Source organism: Phocoena phocoena, chromosome 13 (genome assembly GCF_963924675.1).
Source record: "Phocoena phocoena chromosome 13, mPhoPho1.1, whole genome shotgun sequence".
In the NCBI taxonomy this organism is placed as follows: Eukaryota; Metazoa; Chordata; class Mammalia; order Artiodactyla; family Phocoenidae; genus Phocoena; species Phocoena phocoena.
Window position 1 is genome coordinate 69168829 of NC_089231.1, and position 18305 is coordinate 69187133.

The 18305-nt window shown below is 40.1% G+C and overlaps 1 protein-coding gene across 1 annotated transcript in view; it reads left to right on the top strand.

Moving 5' to 3' along the window:
• The window catches only part of TTC28 (tetratricopeptide repeat domain 28), a 576727-nt gene that overhangs the window by 411281 nt on the left and 147141 nt on the right, over nt 1–18305 (top strand). The window contains exon 7 of the mRNA XM_065889510.1: nt 3248–3755. Coding sequence (XP_065745582.1) covers nt 3248–3755 — 508 coding nt within the window. The remainder of the gene's footprint in view (nt 1–3247; nt 3756–18305) is intronic.

The window sequence follows — 18305 nt, forward strand, 5'->3', positions numbered from 1 at the left end:
TTTCCACTGTGGGAAGCAGCTGCTGCTATTCTAGCACAAAAATCTCAAAGATTAATATACAAAGGCAGTGTGAACCTTAGTGATAAGTGCAGCATCTGCTTGAGGTGGGGCCTGTGTTTCCCTGTAGATAGTGGGTCTTCAGATTCTCCTTAACAGCCTGAAACCATGTTTCAGATCTAAGCTTATTCCACAGGAACAGGAACAAAGACAAATGATTAATTTGTAATTCACTTAGCTGATAAATATGATCACATGTTATTTGCCCAGCAGCTGTGAAACACTGGACTTCGTGTCCTGTGGCAACTGATATAGGAATATAGACGTTTGGTTGTAATGACTGATGTTTTTGGTGCCGTTACTAGCTTCTGCTTGGTAACAGCGCTCAGCCCAGACGGCCTGCAGTCATAAAACATCCATCCACACCTTAGTGATGCATTTACAGAGAGCTTTACAGTTCACTCAGGACACTCACTTGCACTGCTTCATATGATCCCATCCTAACCTTGAAAAGTACATATGCTGTCATTATCAGAACGGTTTACATATAAAGAAAATACAGGTGAAGAAGTGACATGACTTATCAGGGTTACACAGCCAGGGCCTCTGACTCTAAATTCTATTCCATTCTTATACTACATCAAGCTGCCTTTCTAATTTCAGAGGCTATGATGTGTGCTTCATAAACTATATTGACCTTTCTAGAGTTGCCGGTTTCCAGGACACCTGCGTGAAGAGTCCCAGCCTGATAGCGCTGTCTGTAACCGGAAGGTGCCAGGGAAGAGCTAATGCAATAGTCCTTCCCTCTTTCCTCACAGCCCTAAAGGGGAAATGCCCCAATACTCTCTTTCCTTATGTTTGGGAGAGCTTCAGCAAATGAGCTCCTATGTCTCCTGGCATTTACAGAAATGAAGAACCAGAAGCAGAAGATCCCTGGGCTGTCATTTGGAGTTGCCACATACCACAAGTTTCTAAGAACAGTGATGCCTGGGATGCTGTGCCTGCCCCAGGCCTTATTAATCTATTCCCTGCAGTGTTCAAGGGCTCATTGCCTCCAACCAGATCTACTATTTGGAATTATCTAGTGAATTATTTATGGTTTACACATTTGACAGAGGCTCATGGCTAAGTTTGAAAACACTCAGTTCCTGGGACCTAGAAACCTCTGTCTGGAAAACCAAGGCTCAGAGAAGTTAAGTTTCTGAAGGTCCCAGGGCTAGTAAACATCAGTGCAGTTTTGAACCAAGGGTGTCTGATTCTAAGTCACACTAGCTCCATAGTGAGAGAGCCATGTCTTCCACTTTGAGGGCAGCAAAGATTTGCAGGTGGGAGGGTTTGTGGACTGTGTCCTGCTCTCTAGCCTGGCTTGGGCACAGAAGGACCTCAGAGAATAAGGAGGGGAGGGCCAGTTACAGAAGGAAAGGAAAGAGACTGAGTCCCCCGTCCTGTAGCAAAGGAGGAAAGGAGATTGTCGGGTGTGGGGAGGGGAGTTGTGAGCAGTAGAAAGGCCTGTGTGCACTGTGCCAACAAGAAGTCTTAACTTCTGATCCTGAAGAGGTTCCCGAAGTAGGAACCTGAGGCCAGTACACATCCAAGTGGCTTGCTCTTGGGTGACATCATTGCTGCATCTGCCAGAATCACATTGCTACAGGATTGTGATTTTCATGGAATTGTTTCTGCTTTCCACCACTCAGAAAAAAAAACAAACCCCAAAAGTACATTTCTAAGTGTTTATTTCCTCTCTATTTTCCTCAAGCTTTTTGTTGGAACATCTGTGAAATGATAAAAGCAACTTAAAACTATATGGAACCTTTTGCAGATACACAGTTTGCAAGCATTGTAAAGATGGTCAGTCTCAGTCATTTTGATCAAAACGGCTATTTCACAGGCAAAGAAATAAGGTAGCAAATCACTCAACTATGAAATATTAATAAAAGTGTTCTGAAGTGCATATAGAACACATTTGATAAAGAAATACCCTTACTCCAGGCGGGATGGCCTTCCCTTGTTGTTATTCCCTAGCCTGGAGGCCCTGGTGAAGATCACTTGCCTACTTGTGGCAGAGTTTACCCTTTCTTCTGCCAGGATCACGTATTCATGGTACGAAGAGGGAGCATCATGAAGAAAGGGGGCTACGTGGCTCTAGCTGTAGGCACTGTGTGAAGGAAGGGAAGGATAGGCAAGTTGTTGAATGAAAAGAAGCGCAGGAGAGCTCGGTGTAACTTCCCTTTTATGTCTCTGCAAAGGAGTTAGAAACTAAAGACGAGAATCTAAGACCATCTGCGCTTGGAAAGATTCTAGAACCCGTGTAACATCTCCTTTGTTATTTTTGTTTCCCTTTGGTTCACTATGCCAATATAGAGTCATTTTCATTAAAACCTTTAAGACAAAAAGGGCTCATGTTCTTTTCTTTAGACAAGAACTACTTGAGTGGCAAGCAGTGTGAGGGGACTAGGAAGATAGCATCTTTCTGCACAGAGGCTGGGGTCAGAAGAGAGAGCCTTTAGGCAAGGAAAGCAAAGCTCGAAGGGCAATGTGAGCCTAAGAAGGGGTGGTGAGGCCCCGTGGGGACTACCACATTCAGAGATGTAGTTGTAACTCCCGTTATTTTCCTCTGGGGCTCGTCTAATCTAAGCCTTCCACAGTAACCAACACTGATGAAGTCACATTGAGTTAACAAAGATAAGAGAACAGGACCCTCCATTGGTCCTGGGTCACAAAATTATCAATCATCAATCTAAAGATCTCCCTTGCCGTTAATGTATCCATTTGCTGTGGGAGAAGACAAGAACTGAGAAATGCAATTTGAGTGCACTCTTTGAGTGCAAAGAGCCTAGCATGGATTTCTCCTATGAAATTCCTATGCTATATTACATGTAATAATTAATTTTGATTTTCTTCAACATTTTCTTATGCTGCAGAGGTTAATAGCTATTAACAGAGATGTAATATCACAATATTAGAAATGTCAAGTCTTTAAACTAAGATGAAGGTTATATGGCACACAACCTGTTTCTATGAGATTTAGTATTGAATGTTACTGATTAAATTGCCATTGTCTTTTATTAGGAACTTGCTGTTTGGATGTGCTCTTTTTCAGTTCTGCATAGGTCTGCAGACCACTGATAGAAACACCATTAGAAATAGGTTTGGATGGTTATGGGCAAACTCTCTAACATTTTATCTGCTGAAACAAACAAAGCCATTTTCTGATGTGCTTTCTTTTCTCTGCCTTATCCTTTCTCTCCAGGCAGCTTCATCAGCCCTGAGCAGTCTGGGCCACGTGTACACAGCCATTGGAGACTACCCCAATGCACTGGCCAGTCACAAACAGTGTGTTCTTCTCGCCAAGCAATCCAAAGATGAGCTTTCTGAAGCCCGAGAGCTCGGCAACATGGGAGCTGTGTATATTGCCATGGGTGATTTTGAGAATGCTGTGCAGTGCCATGAGCAGCATCTGAAGATAGCCAAGGACCTGGGCAACAAGCGAGAAGAGGCCCGCGCCTACAGCAATCTGGGCAGTGCCTACCACTACAGGAGAAACTTCGACAAGGCCATGTCTTACCACAACTACGTGCTGGAGCTGGCTCAGGAGTTGATGGAGAAGGCCATTGAGATGCGGGCCTATGCTGGCCTGGGCCATGCTGCCAGGTGCATGCAGGATTTGGAGAGAGCTAAACAGTACCATGAGCAGCAGCTGGGCATCGCTGAGGATCTCAAGGACCGGGCTGCAGAGGGGCGAGCGTCCTCCAATCTGGGTAAGGACAGGATTGCTTGCGGGACCCAGGGTCAGGGCCAAGGGCTAGAAATAGCTGGAGTAACCCACTATCTTTTACAGGAATCTGTGTGTTTATATTCAAAAGTATCTCCTCATTGTGTGTGTTTTATATTTCCTTCAGATATATGTCCTTGGAGCCTGCCTGCTCTAAATCACAGGATCTTTTCTGTCATCACAGTGCTCTGAGGATTAGAACTCTGAAATACTGGAAAAACAAAACACCCCAACCTTTTAATCTGTCTAGAGAGAAGAACGACCAGATTTATCTAATTAGAGAGAAGGGGGATGAAGTGAAGAGACAAAGCTATGTTTGGTTTAAATGAAAGGGAAGCTTGCTAGGAAGTCATCAATGGAAGGGAATTCGAGAGGATTTTTGTTTAGAGGGAGTTCTTTACTTGGTGACTTTAACCTCAAAGGGAATATATTTTTGTGTATTCACAAATGATGTTGATAGTTATAGTGTAAATGTAAAATTATTTTTTGAAAAATTTAAATAAGATAGATTTGCAGTCTATGGTTTGATAGGACTTGGTTACAGTTAAGATATTTATAGATTTGGGGGAATTTATATGGAATGGTAAGAAGTGATAAGTATTAGTAACTGGCTACTTTTTAGAAGATATTGTTATCTTTTCTTGGTACCCAAACAGATGTTGGTACATAATGAATGAAAGGAACAGATGTGTTCAGAAGTATAAGCAGAACTCATCCTTGTGCCTGGATCCCATGGTTTGTTATGTCCACAGGGACTCAGGGTGGGGAGAGGACAAGAAGACGGTGACCTTATTCGTATTAGTGTATGCTTAGCGGATATTAGTGGCAATGCACTGTAAAAGTCAGTCCCCTTTTCTTTTGTGACCTACAAAACCCTATTTCTCTTTATATAATTTTAGCACTACTTCTCCCTCCCCTCTACCTCCGCTTATTGTAACCATATGTTTCGTGAATATGGTTGTTTGAAAAAGTCTGGCACATCCCTGGAGATGATGCTGAAGATGGTATTGAGATCAGAATGAGAATCTAGAGAGCCTGATAAAAACCGTAGAAATAAGTTCTTGGTATGATATATTCATCCAACAGATTTTAAGTATTTATTGAATCATACTATGTGCTGAATCCTGGAATAATTGCCTTACGTGATAGAGAAGTTTGAAAAAAAAATCCTTGCCCTCAAAGAGCTTATAATTTAGTTGGGAAAATAAGATTAATACATAGGACAACAGTGTTAATGATGTTGTGTTGCCATGAAATTCCCAGAAGGGAGGCCCTGAGGGCTGGGAATAGTCTGGAAAGCTTCTTGGAGGAGATGACGCCCAGGTGGACCTTGAAGAATAGCTGAGATTTGGTCAGAAATGGGATGGCATTGATGGCAAGGAGTATGTGAAAGAAGAAATTGATTCAATAGGTTGGCATATCTGAGGGATAGTGGCATGATTAGCCTTCAGGAATGTGCTAGAGGATGGTAGAAGATTATTATGAAAACTAGGCAAGGAATTGTTAGTGAACAGGAACTCCTGAAGGTTTTGAAATGTAGAAGTGAGAACATTGACTAGATATTTAAGGAAGACAAGTCTAGCAGTGGCACACAGGATAGGTTGGAGGGCTTGAAACCTGGAGTGTAGAAGGCTGTGCATATTGGACAATTCATATTTCTCTATCATTTTGTGTCAGAAATCTATCATTTTGATTAGTTGTATTTATTTTCCAAAGACTTTGTTCATTTTATCTAAATTGTTGAATTTATTGGCATAAAGTTGTTTATAATACTTACTTATTTTCCTTTTAATGCTTGTAAGATATATAGTGATATGTCCTCTTTCATTTCTGTTATTGGTAGTTTGTGTTTTGTACCTGTACTAACCCCCTTCCCCCTTTCTGGGTCATTCTAGCTAGAGATTTATCAATTTTCTTGCTTTTGCTTTTGTTAAGTTTTTTCTATTGCTTGTCTATTTTTTAATTTCATTTTTCTGGTCTCATTTTTATCATTTTCTTCCTGCTGCTTTCTTTGGGTCCTCTTTCTAGCCTCTCAAGGTTGAAACTTAGGTCATTGATTTTAGACTTTTAAAATTTCTAATACAAGCATTAAAAATATAAAATTTCCTCTAAACACTGCTTTAGCTGCATTTAATAATTTTTGATGTATTATGTTTTTACCTTCGTTGGGTTTAAAATATTTTCTAAAATTGTTTGTGATTTCCCTTTAACCCCCATGTTGTTTAGAAGTGCTGTTTAATTTAAAACATTTGGGATTTTCCTAGAAACTTTATTGTTATCAAATTCTAGTTTACTTCTATTGCAGTCAGAGAACATACTTTGTAGGATTGCAATAGGTGTCTCTACAGATGTTGTTTAGGTCTAGGTAGTTGATGGTGTTGTTCAGATCATCTTTGTCTTTTTTGATTTCTTTGTCTATATGTTTTGTCAGTTGCTAAGAAGGAAGTTGTTAAAATCTACAACTCTTAGTGTGGACTTGTCTGTTTTTCCATTTAATTCTGTGAAACATGGCTTCATGTACTTTGAAGCTTTCTCTTTGGGCAAATATTCATTTATGATCGTTTTTGTCTTTCTGACAGATTGGCCCTTTTATCATTATGAAATGTCCCTTTTTATCATTGGTCATGTCTTTTTTTCTTGAACTACTTGATCTGATACAAATATATCCACTCCTACCTGCTTATGCTTACTTTTTGTGTTTTCCATTTTTTTTCTGTTTTTACTTCCTATTTCTTGGTGTCTTTAGTTTGTTAACTGCAGATAACATCTAGCTAGGTCTTGCTTCTTTATTGATTTTCACAATTATGGCCTTTTAATTAGAGAATTTCATCATTTAACAGTTAATGTAATTATTGGTTTTGTTAGATTTAGGTCTGTTATTTTACTGTTGGTTTTCTGCTTGTCCCATTTATATTTTGTTCTCTGTTCTTCCTTTCCTGCTGTCTATGGGTAAATTTAATCATATAGACTTTATTTTAACTTGTCTATTTGCTTTTTAGCTCCATCTTTGCATAACTTTTTAATGGTTGCTCTAAGGATGGCATTATATATCCTTAACTTTTCATGGTTTACTTTGAGCTACCATTGTACCACTTCCTGTAAAATATAAGTACATTATGACCTTGTAGGTCCACTTACTCCCCACTCCCTGTACTTTATGCTGTAGTTGTCACATTTATTACTACACCTATATTCTTTTTAAACTCCACAGTACAATGTTAGTTGTTCTATTTTATGTTATCATTTTAAATGATTAAGAGGAAAAATAATGTTTTCTGTTTATCCACTTATTTATCATTTCTTGTACTTGCATTCACTCTTGAAGATATGAGTTTCCATCTGGTATTATTTCCCTTCAGCCTAAAGAACTTCATGTAGCATTTCTTGTAATGCAGGTCTGCTAGTGATGAATTCTCTTCATTTTGTTTACTTTAAAATGTGTTTATTTCACCTCATTCTTGAAGGATATTTTTTGCTAGATACAGAATTCTAGGTTGGCAGTTTTTTTTTTTATCTTTCAGTGGCTTAAAGTAGTCTTTCCAGTGTCTTTTGGCCCCCATTATTTCTGATAAGAAGTCAGTGGAATTAATAATCTGTATGGTGTATGCTAATTTTTTCTTGACAGTTCACAAGATTTCTTCTAAATTTGGTTTTCAGCAGTTTATGATATGCCTAAATGTGGCTTTCTTTGTATTTTTTCCTTCCTATGGTTCTTTGAGCTTTTGAATCAGCACATATATATCTTTGCCTGAATTTAGGGAATTTTTACCTATTATTTTTAAAATATTTCTTTTTGTTCACTCCCTCTCTTCTCTGTTTATCTCTCTGCATTACTTTGGGCCTTTTGATTTTGTCCTATATATTGCTGAGGCTCTGTTCATGTTTTTAATTTTTTTTTCTCTGTATTCTTCAGATTTGAAAATTTCTGTTAATCTTTCTTCAAGGTCACTAACTCCTCTGTCATCTCCAATCTTCTGATAAACCTATCTGGTGGTGCAGAGTTTGGGATTCCCCAAGACTACTCTCACTCCTGACATCAACAGCAAGCAAGGGTCACCCTCAGGTTCAGTAACTAGGAGGACTCACAGAATTCACTGAAAGTTATTGTTATACTCATGGTTATGGTTTATTACAGTGAAAGCATACAGATTTAAATCAGCCAAGGGAAGAGGCACATGGGTTAGAGTTCAGGAGAATTGTAAGCACAAAGCTTCCAGTTGTGTCATGGATGGTGCTAACTCTTCCAAGCAGCAATATGTGACAGTATGCACAGAGACTCCCTTGAGCTTTCTTTTCCAAAGTTTTTATTGCATCTTGGTCACAGAGATATGGTTGACCACCTGCATGAGTGACCTTAGTTTCCTGCCCCTCTGGAGGTTGAGCTGAGAGCCCCCACTGTAAATCATACTGTTAGCATCGACTCTCTGGCATGGTCAACACCCTCAAAGACTCTTAGGTTGGGCATTCTGAGGGCTTCGAAATTATCTCCCAGAGCCAGGGGCAAAGGCTGGACCTCTCTGGGCAAGGTTAATTCTTTACTGCATTGGTGCATTTTAAAATTTAGATATATATTATATTTTTAGCTCTAGAATTTCCATTTGGTTCTTTTAATTAACATTTCAGCTTTCCTGCTAAGATATATGTGTTTATTCATTACATGTATATTTTCTTTCACATAACTGGCCCTAGTTATTACAAAAGCTTATAAAACCTTGTCTGCTAATTCCATGTGGGTCATCTCAGAGTTAGACCCTATTGATTGCCTGTTGTTGATGTTATTTTTTTAACAGCTTGATTGAGATATAATTCACATAGTATACTATTTATACATTTAAGGTGTGTAATTCAGTGGTTTGTAGTATAGTCACAGAGTTGTGCATTGATTGCCTTTTGTTTTGAGTTGTTAGTCACATTTTAATGTACTCTTTGAAAAGGGATTATATCCAACATTGTCAGTGATACTTTATAGAGACTCTGGATTCTGATATATTTCTCTTAATAGTATTGATTTTTGTTGTAGTTGTTTTACCAGTTAACTTGACTTAATTCAAGCTCCAAATTCTGTCTTCCCTGTGTTGGGTAGCAGCTAAAATCTCTGTTCAGGTCTTTCAGCTTGCTTAGATTTGGCCTTGCGCATGCATATTTCATGAGTTAAACAGAGATCTGTGTAGAATTACAAATCCAAGCCTCTCCACTTTGGCTCTCTCTGGGATTTTTCCTTTGGTTCTTCAAGCCAGAAAGACAATGTGTTTCTACCTGAGTTTTAGCCTCACCACACGGCACTAATGGGGTTTGCCCTCTGGTCCCTGTCCCTGCAAAATGTCCTCTGGCATTTCAAAAATGGGAAACTTACCCAATGCCTTTCCCTTCTGCAAAGAGTCAACTCCAACCTCCCTACAGTTTCTCACTGCTTTTGGTTGCACTCCAGTGTTTTTAGATAAATTCCTCCCCCTGCTTCCTCCATGCTGGCCTCCTGCCCCCTCCATGCCAGCCCTTCTGCCTGCCCCCTGTCAGACTTTATAGTTGTTATCTATAGCAGGGTGGCTCTGAAAGGAGGTACTCCTCCATTACTGGAAGTGGAACTCCTCCTATCCATGTTTAACCCATTGCAATTTGATTTGCACCTTTTGTCCCCTGAAAAAGATCAACAGTGATCTCCAGATGGCTCAGTTGAGAGATCTCTTGACAGTTCTAAATTTCCCTAATCAGTATGCAACATTTGGCAGCCTTTACTAAGTTTTCCTTGAAATTCTCTCCTCTAGTTTCTGTGAAGCACCACTGTCCTGATTTTCTTCTTGGCTGCTCTTTCTGTACCATCTTCATTGGCTTTTCTTATCCTTCTTTTTTAAAAATGAACAATTTTAAAAGTTACAGAAACAGTACTTACTTTGGTAAAAAATTCTTATGGTATGAAAGTGTATAAAGTAGAAAAAGGAGGTCCGCCCCGGTCCACCCCCTTGCATACCTTCCCATGTCCCACTTTTCAGAGTTAAGTACTGTTAACAATTTGGTTAGACTCTTTCCAGACCTTTTTACTATGCACATAAACACATGGTAGTATAATCATATATGTAAATATACACATATGTGTACAGATTGTTCCTTTTTAAAAAACTTGGATCATAACATATGTGCTTTTCTGCCACCTGCTTTTTTTATTCCGCCTTCCCTCTTAGGCTTCCCTCTGTGTCATTACTCAGTTTCCCTACATTATTTTTAATGGCTCTTTTCCATTGTATTGCCACTTGTTAAATGTGGGAGTTCTTGTGTTTTGTTCCTTGATTCTTTCCCGTTCTTTCTTTGTATCTCTCTATCATTTTTACCACTATATCTTCAACTACTGCTTCAATGTCCATTGTTTCTAAATCTATATTCACCAGCTCTGACCTCCTGCCTGAGATCATTTTCATATGCCTAGTAGATGCTTCTGATTTTCATGCTGATCAGTCCAAGTTTGTGAGTTCAAATGTGAAATATCTTTTTCCTAAATTAACTGCTTCTCCTAGCTTTCCTTATTCTGTTGATGACAGGCCCATTCTTGTAGTTATCTCTATTAATTCACTATTGCTGCTGTAGCAAATTGCCATGAACTTAGTGGCTTCAAATAACACAAATGTTTTCTCTTACAGTTCTGGAGATCAGGAGTCTGAAATCAATTTCACCAGGCTAAGGTCAATGTCAACAAGCCTGGTTTCTTGGCTCTAGGGGAGAATCAGCTTCTAATGGCTGTGTGTATTCCTTGGCTTGTGGCCTCTTCCTCCAACTCCAGAGTGCATCACTCCAATCTCTGCTTCTGAGTCATCACATTGCCTTCTCTTCTGTCCTAACTCCTCTTGTATTCCTCTTAAAAAAAAAAAAAAAAGACTGTTGTGATTACATCAAGCCCACTTGAGTAATCCAGAATAATCTTCCCAAGATCCACAGTTTAATCACACCTCCAAAACCCCTTTTGTCGTGTAAAGTAGCATTCACAGGTTCCTGGGATTAGAATGCAGAGACTGGGGACCGGGGAGCGGGAGGATCATTCAGCCCATTATACAGTCCTGACTTAGAAATCTAAAGTCATCATTGATTTCTTACCCCATCCCCCTTTTTTTCAGTTGACACTCAATCTAACAGTTGTCAAGTAAGTATTCTCATTAAGGTTTTTTCTTTCCCTTGCTCCTTCCTTGTTGCCCAGTCTGTTGCAATAACCAACTAGCTGGGTTTTCCTTGCTACCATTCCCTCCCTCCCAAGTCTCCTCCATCCCACACACCAATAGTAGACTGACCTTCCTAAACTGTACCTTAAAATGGGGACTATCACGATTTCCATTCTTTAATTCTACTACTCCTCTGTACATACTCTTTACCTAAAACTGTGTTTTTCCATCTTCCCTAATTTAGCCACACTGACTATACTTCTTGCTTTAATGTATTTTCTCAAGCTATTTCTTCTACTTAGAAGAACTTCTCTGTCCCTATCTTGCTTATCTAAAGTTTACCCATCTTTTTAGGATTATCCCAAGTACTATTCACTTCTTTTTCTTTTTTTTTAACTATTCACTTCTTGAAGCCTCTCTTGATAACAAGTTCTTTACCTTGTCTGAGTCCTGTGTCCACTTTTTAAATTTCTCTTATTCTATTTCTATTCAATCATAAAATATGGTTATTGGTGTACTTGTATAGTTACCTCCACTGGATTAAAACTCAGTAGAAGTATAAACACTATTCTACTCCACAGTCTCTGTATCTCTGAGTATAACCCCTTAGACACAGTGAGTACTCAGTGTTTATATGGTTAGATTGAATGAGTCAAAGCTTATGCCAAGATGTTGTGCCCCAGTGATTGGAAGAACAGTGGTGCCTTTGGAAAGAAACAGGAAAGCTGAGAGGAGGAACTTCCCCAAAGTAGTTCTTTATCAAACGTGGTGAGTTTGTTTTATACATGCCCAGTATGTATTTCTCTCAATGTAACATGAGCAAATAGAATTGGAAACAAGTATTAAGATGGCATCATCCTAATGACATCTATGAGATAAGGGAGGAAAGCCAGTCAGGGAGACTGAGTCAGGATCACAGAGGGTGGAGGTGACCCAGGTAGAGTTCAGGGAGAAGAGAGCTTCAGGATGTGGAGGGCTTATCACTTAAATCAGAGAAGCCAGGGAGAATGAGATTTGAGTCACTAAGAAGGTTTTTTGACATTAGAAGCTTTCTGTGCACATCTGAGGGGTAGTGGATAGAACTTATGGAGATGGAGAAAAAGAGAAGGTAGAGATGATGAGAAATCTTTATCCTTTGGTGGTCAGCATATACTAATATTTACTATCCACCTTTTAGATGCTTTAAAATAAAACAAGTAGAAATGATTTAGACTCTTTAGATTTCTTATGAACAACAAAGAATAGCCTAGACTTTTTCTAAGTATGTCTTACTTGTGAAAATAATGCTAATGTAAATTTTGGCTTGGAAAATGTCCATCTTTTCTTTTATGCTCAAAACAACTGTAGTTGCATGACAGTATTTCTGTAGCCTCTGTTTTTTTGGTAGCCTTCTTTGTGGTTCTAATTTAGGCAGTTTGGAGTCAAATCTCAGTTAGGCTGCAAAGTAGGTCACTAGAGTAAAGCCTCAGTTAAAGTGCTCTCACTCCGATCATCCCAGATCTTCTCATTCACTGGGGAGGCAGGCAGAAATGCCTCGCATTTTACTTTGAGATAAACTGCAATTAGGAAAATGAGACGGTAGATAATTAGAAGGATAGCCCCTTCCTTCCTTCCTCCCTGCTTCCCTTCCTTCCTCCCTTCCTTCCCCCCTTCCTTCCCTCCCTCTCTCCCTCGTTCTTTCTTTCCTACTTGCTCTCTTGCACTCTCTCTCACTTTCTTTCTCCCTCTCTTTCCCTTTCTTCCTCCCTCCCTCCTTCCCTTCCTTTTCCTTCTTTCTCTTTCTGGATGTTGGTGACCACTTAGCTTGCCACCATGCCCCTAGAATACATACAAAACTGAACACATTGTAGGAGCCACGTCCCATGTACAGCAGTGTAAGAGCTGTTCTGTTTCTAGTATTGGGTCAAACATGAGAGATGGAAAGTGCTTCCCACCAAGGCCTAGGGTGAAATATCTAATAATCTATCTATGGAAAATAATTCATAATTTAAAAATATCTGTACCTTTTTAGTCAAAAAGACATTTGCTGTCTACAAAGTAGCTTTTTTGGGAAAGAAAGGGAAATGGGACTAGTGTTTTTTTTTAATTATTTTATTTTATATTGGAGTATAGTTGATTAACAATGTTGTGTTAGTTTCAGGTGTACAGCAAAGTGATTCAGTTATACATATTCATGTATCTATTCTTTTTCAAGTTCTTTTCCCATTTAGGTTATTACAAAATATTTAGCAGAGTTCCCTGTTCTATACAGTAGGTCCTTGTTGGTTATGTAGTTTAAATATATCGGTGTGGGACTAGTGTTCATTAACTCATTTGTTCACTTAATCATTCATTTGCTCAACAAATATTTATTGAACATTAGTTATGTGATAGGCACTGTGCTATATTTTATGAATAAAACTGACATAGTTCCCATCCCCATGGAGCTTATGGCTTTTCTTTTTTTTTTTTTTTTTTTTTTTTTATAAATTTATTTATTTATTTATAGCTGCATTGGGTTTTCCTTGCTGCACGGGGGCTTTCTCTAGTTGCGGCGAATGGGGGCTACTCTTCGTTGCGGCGCGTGGGCTTCTCATTGTGGGGGCTTCTCTTGTTGCGGAGCGCGGGCTCTAGGTGCACAGGCTTCAGTAGTTGCAGCGCATGGGCTCAGTAGTTGTGGCGCGTGGGCTCTAGAGCGCAGGCTCAGTAGTTGTGGTGTACGGGCTTAGTTGCTGCGTGGCATGTGAGATCTTCCCGGACCAGGGCTCGAACCTGTGTTCCCTGCATTGGCAGGCAGATTCTTAACCACTGCGCCACCAGGGAAGCCCTGGCTTTTCATTTAACAGGCATATATTGAGACCTGCTCTGTGTCACATATTTATATTCATTTTCGTATTTAATCATCTCCACAAACCTATGAGGTCAAGAGTATTAATTAATTTTAAATATGAGAAAATCACAGCCCAGGTAGGTTAAAAAAAATCTTGACCCATTTAATTTCAAGAGACCTGTAGCATAAAAGATGTATTAAGATCTCATAAAATGATGCTTGGCTTTTTCTTTTCCATGTTTTCAAACCAACCTGGTAGTCATGTGCTGAAGTAAACGTTCGGTAGCAACTCTGGTGGGTATACATCATTCCTCTTATTTATAGTGCAGGAAAATGATAGCCGCCAGAAATGGTGACTCTCAGCTGTTCTAATTCTAGGATTTAAGAAATATCACCTAAGTAACTTTTATAAAAATTACATTTAACAATTAAATTCTGGCAATCTAAATCAGAAAAATTTGAATTCCCAAAGAAAGGTGGAACAATATTGCGTGTTGTATACATAACAAACACACATTGCACCTTAATTATATAGTATTCCTGATTACGTTTTATGAATTAAATATTCAATAAATGCTGTGAACACATGTAAAACACAGTATCCTGAAAAAATCTTATAATAAATTTCTTTTGTAAGAGAAAAATATTCTATAATATGGCAGTCACTCTCTTTTACCTGTTTTTCACATTTCAATTTTTATATGTTGGGTTTTCTTTAGGTGGAGAAGAGGTCTAGCTTTACGAGTAAAATGTTAATAATAATTGTAGGTAGTATTTAATTTACACTAATTAGGTGTTTTTCTTTGAAAATCCACAGTATGATTATGGAACCATGTTCAGAATAACCATTCCAGATGTTGAAGAGTCCATGAGACCTCACATAGAAATTCTTGCTTCAGCAATGCAGTTTCATTATATTTGTGTCTTACAGTACTTGTTTGCCTTTCTTAATAGCAAACAAGTATGCTATGAGTTAAATTATTATTATTCCTTTTCACTGACGAGGATCCAGAGGTTAATGAATGTCTGTAACTCACCCAGGGTTGTAGAGGCAGAGTTGAGGCTAGACTTCAGGTCTCTGATTCCATGTCCACAGATCCTGCCATGAGGAGACATTCCCACTAGAATGGTAGATTCCAGTGGGAGCCGTGCTGAGATCACTCAGCCTAGGGCTAAAAGCCAAAGATGTTTCTTCTGCACCCACCCCCACCCTCCATATACAGGAAAGATGAGAAAGAAGAAACACCACTGGAAGGGCTCTAGGCCACCTTGCAACAGCGGTCCCTGCTTGTGCCCATGTACAAGACAGCCAGTGCTCCCAGAAAAGTACAGGCCCTGTCACCTTGGAACAGCCCTTTCTCTTCTTCTCCTAGAGAATCTATTTTCTGTTGATTACTTGCACTGAGCTAGATACTGTGCATACATTATTTCATTTCATCCCCATTACAGACCTATGTGGTAGGCACAGAAGTAAAGGTACTGGCCCAGAATCATACAGTTTATAAGCAGCGGAGGCAAGATCCAAACCCTGGTCTGTGTGCTGTCTTCTACGACAGCCCACAGGCCCCCTCTGAACCCCACACATTTATTGAACTGTTAGTTCTTCTGCTTGAGAAGCATAGACGAGACTACACAGATTGTCAAAGTCTAATAATGTCCACAATACAGAAAGCCAAACCACACACCTCTGCTTTTCTTTCAAAGCAATTCCTGTTCGGGTCATGAAAAGGGGAAAAATGTGTCCCAGAGCTTGAAACAGATTTTTCTAGACATCTAAAAGATAGTAACAAGAATGTACTTTCCCTGTTTGAAAGGAGAGATGAAAAATGGAGAGCATCAACCAAAGCAGGAGATTTTTCTGATCAAGCACTAGAGAACTCACAGAAAATGATTCAGACCCTCATTACGGTTGTGACATGCACATCCTGTGCTGTGCCTCACACCTATCAGTACCTAATAAATATTAATAATATTTATTCTCTCCTTTAGGTCAAGATTTGTCACCCTGCTTGTCTAGACATTGCTATTTAAAAGGAGCTGTGATTTGCTTACAGATACAGCACGTCTGTAAACATGTGAGCAGCGGCAGATGGAGCAGTAAATCTTGGTCAGAGCTGCACATTGGATGGTTGCAGGAGAGGCTGCAAAACTGTTGTTGGAATAATGAAGTGGATGCTTACTGCCAGGTCCCAGAGTTCTGTCTCCAGCAGGCAGAGTCTAGCAGTAAATTAGCTTATGTTTCAGCTTGGCAGTTGGCACTTGGTTCATTTGTAGATGCTAATTGTAATCTGATGTTATCAGCAGCAGGTAATTGAAATGGGCTTGATGAATTACTTAATTTCTTTTAATAGCTGAGTCTTCAAGAACTGAATAAAGAAGATAAGGTGATCAGGAGGAAAATACAACAGCTCTGTCTTTCTAATTAGTGCTTGGAGGTTTTTTCTTCTTTACACAAATGATTATGAACATGTGAGGCTGAATAGGTGTATGAGTCAAAAGGCCCCCATGGGGGCATTTCCCATTAGGCAGCCCAGTCCTGAGCATTGATAACACTTCTGTTAGGACTTCAGAAGGGAACATTTGAGGGATCACTTTGGAGAATGTTGATTTCCGAACACCATTCTGTTTTCCCAGACTTAGGTGGGCCTTCTGGGGGTATTGCCACTTTGGCATTCACTCTACCTTCAGCCCTTCTTGTGTGGCTGTTTCTTGTGAGCAGTGCTGCCTGGCACCATGCAGTGAGCAGGGGAGCCTCGCAATGATGTTAGTCTTTGGCTCCTGCCACCCATACCTGGCACTAGCACTTCCCACACCTGCCCGTCCCTAAGTCTTTCCATCTGTAGCAGCTCCTGTGTAGCCATTTGCTTTGCCAACAATGGTGGGTGCAGATGTGACCCTGGGTCCTGCCATCTGTGCTGGACACTTCATATTGGACCTATGCCACGTGACTGCAATGAGCTTTGGGGGGGGTCTTTCTTCTGGAATCATTTGGCTGTGCTTTTAGTCTCATGTTCATTCTTTAAGGAAACCATCTGTTTTGAGGTGACTCTGGAGGAATTTACTTTTGACTAATTTTTTGAGAAAATCAAATAACAGTGGAAAAAGTAGAACATTAGAACCAGGTCTCTTAGACAGTCAGATCACCTCTGTTGTTCTTCTTCATGGTGAGTTCTGTTTAAAGACAACTTATTGTTACAGGTGATGATTCCAGGTCTCTAAGCCACCAATACAGTATTGGGAGTAAATGCCTCTGATGGTAAATTCATTGCAGGGATTCTGATAATGTTCTCCTTCTTGATCTGGGTGGTAGTTACATGGCTGTGCTCACTTTTGAAAATTTGTTGAATTGTATGCTTAAAATTTTATACCTTTCTGACTATATATTATACTTTAATTAAAGGTTTACTTTTTTTTTTTTTTTTTTTTTTTTTTGGCGGTACGCGGGCCTCTCACTGTTGTGGCCTCTCCCATTGTGGAGCACAGGCTCCGGATGCGCAGGCTCAGTGGCCATGACTCACGGGCCCAGCCACTCCGCAGCATGTGGGATCTTCCCAGACCGGGGCACGAACCCGTGTCCCCTGCATTGGCAGGCATACTCTCAACCACTGCGCCACCAGGGAAGCCCTTAAAGGTTTACTTTTAAAAACACATTGCATCCTGGGGGCGGAGTAGAATTGGAATGGTATGCCTTTCTTGATCCTATCCATGCCCATGGCTTTCACCACTATACACCAATTCCCCAAACCCAGACCTTACTTCCATCTCTGATGTCTTTCTATTCCTGCTTCCTAGACAGCTCCATCTGCTCCAAATAGGCCTCTCTCTAAGTCTGTGTTTTCATGTTGTGTATTCCCTATTTCTGAGAATGGCAGCACAAACTCAGTGCCCCACCTAGAAATCTCAAAGTTAGCCTGGGACCCCTGCCTCCTTCCCTCGTACCCCAGATCTAGTTGGTCAAAAGTCCTGAGAATTCTGCCTCTCCAAACAAGTTCTGTTGTATCTGCCCAGCTGTGTTTTCAGCCTTCCATCAACTCTTTCCTGGATCATTGCAATAGATCCCACCAAGCTGGTCTCCCAGCTTCTCCTTCAGTTTATTTTCCACATGGCTTCCAAGGTAACCTTCTCAAAACCCCAAGTGCTCAATCTTATCTATACTCAATCATTTATATGCTTAAAACCCTGCAGTGGTTCCCATTACCTTCAGGATGAAGTCCAAAATCCTTGGCCTGGTGTGAGACAATAGAAAATATGTATATTGGTCTCTGCCCCCAGTTCCTGGCACAGAACGCCTAAAACCCTTGTAATTTCCTAAGGGATAAGAGCACTAAGAGCATCTTTTGTTCTAATGAGGCAACTCTCTGTGGGCTTCTATGTGGGAGCAGAAAGACCAAGCCATGATTAGAAGCTTGGAATTTTCAGTCCTGCCCTCCCCATCCTCCAGAGATAGGAGGGGGGCTGGAAATGGAGTTAATAATTGATCATGCCTCCATGAAGAAGCCTATAAAATCCCAATAGTAGGGAGTTCAAAGAGCTTTCAGGTTGGAGAACACATCCACACCAGAAGCGTGATGCACCCCAATGCCAC